We start from the raw sequence: 8,657 nt of genomic DNA, 5'->3' as shown, positions 1-8,657 counted from the left end.
CCAGAGATTCCTCTTGGCTCGTAGACTGTACAGCCGATCTATAACCACTATACGCTGGGTCATCAGAAATTCAGAAGCCTGATATGTGAGAATTTTCGAAGGGACTCTCTCATATTCAACACACTGCAAGTAGTTACTAACACATCCTAAATCCAAGTCCAATATGATAAATCAATCAACTACTCATCAGAATTCAGCTCAAATCAAAGAGAACCGAATATCTAAGAAGCAAATGTCTAACCTTCCAAGGAAGAAGCGAGGCCTTTGAAAATTTGACCACTAACTTGTGCAGATCCTCCCCTGCCCACATGGGATATATGCACACATTTACAACCAAACATATCCCAGCACCAACTGCAATAAGCACTAACCGATAAAATGCTGTGCGGAAAAATGTTGTTGAAGTTCCAGACACAAGTACAATGCAATATGTCAACAAGAAGACTCGAAATATTCGTATGGTTTCAATTTGGGGTACAATTTAGCATAACTTGCACAGAATCCTGAAAAGGACAAAATAAAAATATAAGAGCAACAATTCAAGAAATGGGCTCCAAGGCAATGATTGATAGATATTAATTGCTAACAAGATGCCAACCTGCTATAAAAATATTGATGACAATAATAACTTCCTGGTAAGCCCCTGCATACAGAGAGCTCTGCAATGCCCAGAGAAAGGCCACCAGCAGAAAACGTCCCTAAAGCGCGATTGAATCCTTTGTTAAGCGTTGCACCTACATGAAAGAAATTGATTCAATAACATTACAAAATCACTTCCATATCCAAATCTCAATACGATTTTGCTTGTTTTAGTCGCATCGCATGATTGTAAACAAGTACCTACGCTGAATTCAAAAACTACAACAACAGTAGGAATTGCCCAGATCGAGTATTGGCTAACATTACTGAGTGGCTCTTTGAAAAAGACAACCAATGACACAAGTGCCAACGACAAGCCCATCTTGGCTGCAAAAACGGCTTTACAAGGATCCTTAAGACCCATGTCATAGAATTGAATAAAAATGTTTTGCAAATTGGTCTAAAAATTGGTGACTCCGTCTGATATCCAACGGAAACATCTGCATTTGATTCCATCTTCGCTGCCATCGTCATCCGTGCTGTTCAGGCCAAAGTCTGAATAGCCCTTCCTAGATAGCAATCTTTCTTTGCTCCTTTCTGCAAAACTGTGTCTAAATGATCCAATTTTCGCAGCCATTTCTTAATCATAAGAAAAAGAAAAAATAATATTTGGTTTTTAAATTAAAAGATGAAGAGGAGCAGTAAAGTGGGTGTCTGATGAGAAAATGAATCAAAGTGAGACGATAGACACGGATACGTTCTTGTACATGATTAAGGAGAGCAATAATGATGATGATACATACAACTGCATTTTTTTCTTTTTTCAAATGGTACGTGCGAGGGTCGCTCACGACGTCGTTTTCTCTGTGCGGGTAAATTTTTAAAAAATGATCGAGTGTTGGCTATTGGTTATTGGTCACCGGTAGTATGAGGTCAGATGCACGCGCCACGTGTCACATTCCGTGACGGTTGAAAACTTCTTCAAACGGGAAATCAAATTAATAATATATACAAAACTATTTGTCTTGGATCTACATTTGTTGATCTCACTCGGTTGTCTTTTCTAGCTCAATTTCTGTTTTTATTGCAAAGTTCATTCCTAACTAATGCTATATGTTCAGTTGCATAAATCACATATTATTGATAACATTTTGAGTAACGGTCAGCATCGACGGTAGGAGTGTTTTCAACTAACATTTAGTTGATCATTTATATTTAAATTTTAGAGAAAATAATAGACTAAAAAATAAATTTATACTTTGTATATATTCTTTTTTTTTAAAAAAAAAAGAACAATGATACTTTGACCAAAATAAAAAAAAAATAGATTAAAAAATTTTGAAAAAAGGAATGAAAAGAACATTAAGATACTTAAAGACAACTTACTTTTTATCTAGGGATTTTAGTGGTTTTGTGCTTCCTATGTTCCCATAGTTAATTCCTATGTTCCTTGGATATTAATTTGCTTTTTTTGATAAATAAAGTGACAAAAGTATATATCAATTAAACAAGGAATGGTGGAAAAAACTGCAATAGACCAATAATGGAAAACTCAAAAGTTGTTCGTTGGGGTGGGCATTTCAAAATGAAACCGGTTAGATCGAACCAACTTGACTGTATTGGCTCGATTTGAGTCAGTTTGTAACAAGTTTGGTTCGACCCACAAATTAAAAATCACGACCTGGTGAATCTAGGATTAAAACTGCTTATAAAATATAAATTTGGTCGAATTGGTCAAATAAAAATAAATACCATATATATTACATTAATGGCCTATCACACTATGTAGCAATATAGACATTACACTATATTATAACAAAGTTGATTATATTTGTATGGTAAATCTTAAATTAAAAATAGATTTGAAAAATGGGCTAGCAAATGAATTAATGATAACTTCATGTTTATTCTGGTCTGAATTCTAATTTCATGTTGTATTTTATTGACTAGATTTGATGGTGGGAATGCGTGGCAGGGTTACCCAACCGGCCATTTTCTTGTGTCTATCTGATCCTTTTTCGAAGTATTGAAACGCCATTTGCATTTTTAATTGTGAAATAGCTGAATCTAACAATAGCATGCTGTCGGGTTCCATTACAATATTACTTGATACGAGTGTAATTGAAGAAACGAGATCAGATATTTGGTCCGAGTTTCGAAGAGGCTTAATAACCAGAATTATAATGTTTCAAACCTTATTTAAAATTTTTATATATGATGAATGAGAAAAAATAAGATAAAAAACTACTCAATCTGTTCTTATCCCTTCTATATTTAACAATGTTGTTGACTTGCTGCCGTATACTTTTCTCCGTAACACATCATTTTCAACCTTAGCTTTGCTGGCTGCCGGCCCTTTGGTTGCGCCTTGGTGGGCATGTTTTTGAGTTTTAAATGATACAACTTCTTCGTTATTTGCACAGTACAAATTTTCTATAGGGTGTTCAATGAAATTTAAGGATATCATCTAAATTCTAAAACTTCAATTTCGATATCAGAGTATGATGATGTTTGAAGCGGAAATTTTACTAAGCCACGTGTCACAAGAATAAACTTCTTCTAGAATTGGGCTTGAATAGAAATTTAGACTAGATAGTATGCAATCCGCCTGATCCCGTTGTGTAGTTCGAAGAGTAAGGTCCAAAAGCGTACTCAGGCATTGATGTAGCCCAAGCCCAAATAAGCACTTGTTGCAATCTTAACTTGGCTTGAATAGTCACAACGGTCCAACTTAAAACCCCTACTCCTTTGGATCTTATCGCCTTGGTGACAGAACTTTCCTAGACATAGACAATACCACACGATTGGTCCACTCTTGGTCTTTGATCCTCCCGTTGGAAATAATTCTGTGAACAATGTCGTATGCGTGGATAATACCATTTATGGGTTGATGAGCAATGTAGATACACAACTAAAATGAAATTGAGAAGTAAATACCACACAAGAGACGCGAAGATTTACGTGGTTAAGCTTTTTGCCCTACGTCCATGAGAGAAAATGAGAGGAAGTATTTTACTAATTGTATAGAGTTACAAGTATTGTTGAATTTTATCTCACAAGCAATAACAAGTTGTTAGCTTAAAGCAAAGCACATGCATGCTTCACCTATGTGCTTGTCAAGCATAATTGGAGGTAGTGGATATATATAAAGAATTGAAGTAGCTCTGACCATTTTCATGAATCAAATCGAAAAAGAGCAATTCAAAGAGAGAAGAAAAAGAAAGGAAAAGAGAAGAGGAAAAGAATAGAAAAAGAAAAAATAAAGAAAAGAAAAACCGAGAGTGAAAATTAAGTTTGAAAATAGGAATTGAGAGGAAATGTTACAGAAAGAGAATTGGGTAGTTAGATCTATTTCCAATGAGTTAGTGGGTAACATATTTAAGAAATTTGAACAATTATGATTTAGTTTACATCGTACATAAAATTTTTTATATCAGTTGGTTCTAACATTTAATTGGTTCTAACATTTAATTTAACCCTTTATGTTAGGAGAAATCCAAGAATTAAGGAATCCACAAGATCCCCAACAAACCCTAAAGTGAAACAAGATATGTGATGGATTATTATTATTACTATTATGTATCCTACAAAGCATTTATGTTCGATAGTATGATTTAGTATAATGTTATGATTATATGTACGTACATTATATGATTGATTGAATCATGAGATGTGATTGCCAAGCACCATATGTGTACCCTTCCCCATAGGCTCTACGCATGCATATTGAGAGTTAGATTACTCGGCCCTTGTGATGCAGTTAATTCCACTAAGTATTGAGAGGTTTTTCCCCCACTTTCACTCGTGCGATGATGATCCCAGTGAGTATTGAGAGTTATTTCTCCTGGATATTATTTAAGGCAGTTTTGTCATGTATGTATATATGACTTTATGTTTACTTTTGTAATGCATTCAGTGTGAAGTTATGTCATACAATTATATACAAGCACTAAAGCACTAATTTATTTTTGTATATAATTATATCCATTCATTGAGCTGCAAGCTTACTATTTTCCTATTTTTCCCATTTCTCTAAGGTTTCCGTAGTATTTCGTACAATTCAGTTTCTGATCAGTTGAGGTTGGGCTATGACACGCATTACTACATGACTTACATTTTGAGCACATCTATGTTTATATTAGGGGTGGGCAAATTACCCGACCCGATCCGACCTGACCCGACCCGACCCGAAACATTTCGGGTTCGGGTTGGATCGGGTTGTAAAGGAAACCCAATCGGATGAAAATGGTGAAACCCGATCGGGTTGTGATCGGATCGAGTAAAATCCAATCCGAAACCCGATTGAGTTGCTATTAAAAAAAAAAACCTAAACCTAAAGCACACACGCCACACACACAAATAACAAAAATTCCTCTCACAAATCACAATACACGATTACACCCTCAAGAAGCATTTGATTACACGGTTTCCTCTCCTCAATCTCATTACACAAAACACTTACACAGTCATAGCCAACGGCGTTGGGCCAACGCCAACTCGCCAATGGAGGCCGCCACACAAGTCACAGCCTCACCCTCAAGAAGCTTCCGATCTGCTGCGCGACTCCACGCCAATTTGCTGAGCGTCCACCGATCTGCTACTGCGCGTCCGTCTGTCTGCTGCTGCCCGTCCGTGGCCACTGATCTGCTGCTAAGTGCCACCGTCGGGCAACTACTCTCTCTAAAGCATCTTGCAGTGCGTGGAATGAGTAGAGTAAAGAGTTTGGGTTCAGAGTTCTATGAGAATGATTCTCCGATTCATTTTCCATGCTTGGAAACTCTTTATTTTGAAGACATGCAAAAATGGGAAGACTGGATTCCTCTTAGATCTGGTCAGGGGGATGAAGGGTTTCCTAAATTGAGAGAGCTTCATATTATATCCTACCTAAATTCAACCCAACCCGACCCGACCCGATTCGAATATAAATCGGATCAGATCGGGTCGGGTTGTAAGTTCGGGTTCCATTCGGATTAATTTTCATCCCACCCGAACAATCCGAAACCCAATCAGGTTGACCTGAACCCGGTTTTGCCCACCCCTAGTTTATATGTATATATCTTAAGTGTATGTATGTACAGTGAGATGTGAACTATGCAAGTTTTGAATATTTTTTTGAATGATGCATATATGTTATTAGATGTTTATAAGAAAGGCTGACGATTCTAATTGGCTGAGGCAAGATACATCATAAAAAACAATCAGAACCTTCATGCGGCTGAGCCTTCTAAAATTGAGACCAATATCAAGGCTCACATTTTTATCCTTCAATAAATTTGAAAGAAGTTTTTGTCGCAAGCAAGCTAATCCTCTCGGTCTTTGTGACTCTTCCCTAACATTTTCAAGGAAGCAAGAACCTTCAAAATCACTAGAGATTTTGTCGAAAATAGCTCTAGCGATTTTTGTTTTGCCTATACCACCAATGCCCCAAATCCCTAAAGCGTAAACATCTTTTGACTTAACACCTAGAAGAGATTCAATTTCCTCAACTCTTGATTCTACTCCAGCCAGCTGGTTTTTGTTATCACTCGGCCGAAACACTTCATCCAGCAGTCTCTTTAAAATGTGATTGACAACTTCGTTTATAAGCTCCGATTCAGGCCTATCAAATACATAAAATTAGCAGCAGTAACTTCGAATAGAAGGGATTTGTATCAAATATGAAAAAAGGGAGATTGCTAGTTTTTCAATTGAAATTAATATATGCTACTTATTTTTTTTCATAAGGATAATATTGTAAAATAATGGTAACAGGAGAGTTATTAAATATTGTAAAAATAGTCAGAATAAGTGATATATATTGATTTGAGTAAAGGAATTTACAATCTCCCTATAAATTAATAACTCTTTAATTACACAAATATGTTATATGTGGAAGAGATTTTTTTTCCCTTATGGTGTACGAGTGAGAGACTGAAATTGATTAAAAAACGACAGAACACTATTAATTTTAAAATATATTTTAAACTTCTGGGGCTTTTATTATTAATTCTGCAAAAATTCTTTTATAGGAGTTCAAAAGTGGGGAAGTTCAAGATGTCTAGAATTTGATGCCTAAAAAAATTTAAAAGTGTAGTTTAGCATCTGGAAAATTTAACTGAGAGTGCTGCGTGAATATTATTTACAGTGTTGAATATTAGTATATGAAATTAAAAGTAACTTTTCACCTGATGTTCTGAGAAAGAAAGCCAGACAAACTGGCTGCTTCCTTCAAAGCATTCCTCCAACTCTGCAGCTTCTTTGAATTCTTCAAGCTTCGAAAATGAATCCCCAAAACTCCCAGTTTGGTTTCTCACATCTGATGGATCAACCCGATATAAAACCGGAATCACAATCTGTGCATACTCTTTCTTGCACTCGAGGATCTTTACAAGTTCATCGACACACCATCTGGAAGAAGTGTATGATTCAGAGAAAATGATAACTGAAATGGCTGATGCTTCAATTGCGTTCACAAGAGACTGTGAAATTTCATCTCCTCTGTTGAGCTGGTCATCAATGAAAGTTTGGATACTTTGTCGAGACAGAGCGGAATAGAGATGGCTAGTAAATTTGTCACGGGTGTCCTCTCCTCTGAAACTGACAAAAACTTCATACTTCTTGTTGTTTCGAGGTCTAATCAGCCCCAGACTGGTGGATCGATGAGAAGAAGAAGAAGAAGAAGCCATAACAGAAACAGTTCAACTGAATTGAATGTGTCTGTGCGCTTGAAATGTATCCTCCACTACTTCCTTGAATCTTCAGGGAAGTGTCGCAGTAATTTCATTCAACTCATTGTCTCCTGCCTTTCTCGAAAGTTCTTTGAAGACCGACTGTAAGAAGTCCGATGTGGCCGACTAGAGATGGTGCACAGGTCCCGCCCATCAAATTTTGATAAGTTTTTGAAGAACGAGAAAAAATAATTTCAAAATTCTTAATGGATATGTATATTTTTTAGTTATATTTTTAATAATTTAAATATTTTATGATATGTTAGTGATGATTTCATTTGAGTCATTTTAATTTTTATTTCATTTAAATTATATGTAAGAATCTATTATAATAATAGATAAATGGTAACATAATGTGGATAGAAAAATTGATCTTCATGTGCAGATTCTTTATCTTCACTCTATTAAAATTTATGAGAGAATGAGGTGAAAAATATGGGTCAAATTTTAAATGGAATGAGAAATGGACAAAAGGCTTCCCCACCATCACCTGTACATATGCTTTTTTTTTTTTTTATGGGCAATTGTAAAATTAACCCTGAAATTTTTATTGGGTGATGATATCTCCATCCCATAGTTCTTATAAACCCACCCCATTTTCAAAAATAATTACAAAAAGTGCAAATTATTTTTAAAAAATTTTAAATAAAAAAGAACTTTGGAGAACAAATTAATAAACCTATCTTAGTTTACTTTTTTGTGACTTAAATTTTTTTGATTATATTTGATTGTAAAGACTGCTTTGGCATAAGTCTAAATTGATTATTTTATCCTTATAAGGTCTACTAAGAATTTACTTTAACTTCAATATTTTCTAATTTTATATCAAATTCATTATTTCTAATACCACTTTATTAGTATGATTATAAAACTTTAATTAAACTAACATAACATCTCCACAGCACAATATTCATTGTTAGGCTGTCAAATTTATTTCAATTACACATAAGGTAGGGAAAATAATAAATAAATTTCATTTAAAAATTTTAATCCAGATAATTAAATACCTAAATGATTAGATAAAATAACTCATGTTTATTGGGAAATTTGGCCATTTTATATTATAATAATAAAATAGTAAAATAAAATTTATATTAAATTTTATGATCAAATATGGTCAAAGAAATCTAAGAAAAAAATTACAGTAGAACCTCTAAATATTAATATTCTATAGAGGAATAATATCTTCATAATAATAAAAAATTGTAATCCTAACTTGGGACCAGTTATAATTAAGAATAAACTCCACAATGTAATAAGTTATTTTTTTTGTAGGTCCCGTAATAATAAACTTACCTCCACATAGTAATAATATTTCAAAAATATATGCCATGTTACATTAAATAATTCAGATGGAACAAAATATTTTTC

The 8,657-nt window shown here is 34.4% G+C and overlaps 4 protein-coding genes across 16 annotated transcripts in view; 1 reads left to right on the top strand and 3 right to left on the bottom strand.

Annotated features, from left to right (window-relative positions):
- Nucleotides 1–8,657, top strand: part of LOC102626669 (uncharacterized) — a 160,017-nt gene that overhangs the window by 22,224 nt on the left and 129,136 nt on the right. The gene's annotated exons all lie outside the window — the stretch shown is intronic.
- LOC102616865 (disease resistance protein RPV1-like) overlaps nt 1–8,657 on the bottom strand; it is a 160,119-nt gene that overhangs the window by 32,689 nt on the left and 118,773 nt on the right. The window lies entirely within an intron of this gene.
- The window catches only part of LOC102629947 (disease resistance-like protein CSA1), a 30,568-nt gene that overhangs the window by 17,981 nt on the left and 3,930 nt on the right, over nt 1–8,657 (bottom strand). For 3 of the 7 annotated variants that reach the window (XR_008052748.1, XR_008052749.1, XR_008052750.1), the window contains exons 1-4: nt 841–1,344; nt 599–734; nt 242–503; nt 2–146 (exon numbers count right to left, since the gene is read on the bottom strand). The exons of 1 other annotated variant lie outside the window; for it this stretch is intronic. The gene's annotated coding sequence lies outside the window, so the exon portion shown is untranslated. Of the gene's footprint in view, nt 1; nt 147–241; nt 504–598; nt 735–840; nt 1,348–8,657 lie in introns of those variants that run through there. 3 more of the 7 variants (XR_008052752.1, XR_008052753.1, XM_052436205.1) reach the window with 2 other exon arrangements.
- On the bottom strand, nt 6,045–7,293 carry LOC127900891 (disease resistance protein RPV1-like). Its single transcript, XM_052436243.1, has 2 exons — nt 6,744–7,293; nt 6,045–6,178 (listed from the first exon to the last, which is right to left on the bottom strand). The coding sequence occupies exons 1-2, from the start codon at nt 7,242–7,244 to the stop codon at nt 6,173–6,175; spliced, it is 507 nt and encodes a 168-aa protein (XP_052292203.1). The 5' UTR covers nt 7,245–7,293; the 3' UTR covers nt 6,045–6,172.

Source organism: Citrus sinensis, chromosome 3, assembly GCF_022201045.2.
Source record: "Citrus sinensis cultivar Valencia sweet orange chromosome 3, DVS_A1.0, whole genome shotgun sequence".
In the NCBI taxonomy this organism is placed as follows: Eukaryota; Viridiplantae; Streptophyta; class Magnoliopsida; order Sapindales; family Rutaceae; genus Citrus; species Citrus sinensis.
Note: the sequence above shows the minus strand (reverse complement) of the source record. Positions and strands in the feature narration are given on the sequence as shown.

What these genes read in the sequence shown, in the direction of transcription:
- LOC127900891 (XM_052436243.1), bottom strand. Translation starts at nt 7,244, where the DNA reads ATGGCTTCTTCTTCTTCTTCTTCTCATCGATCCACCAGTCTGGGGCTG.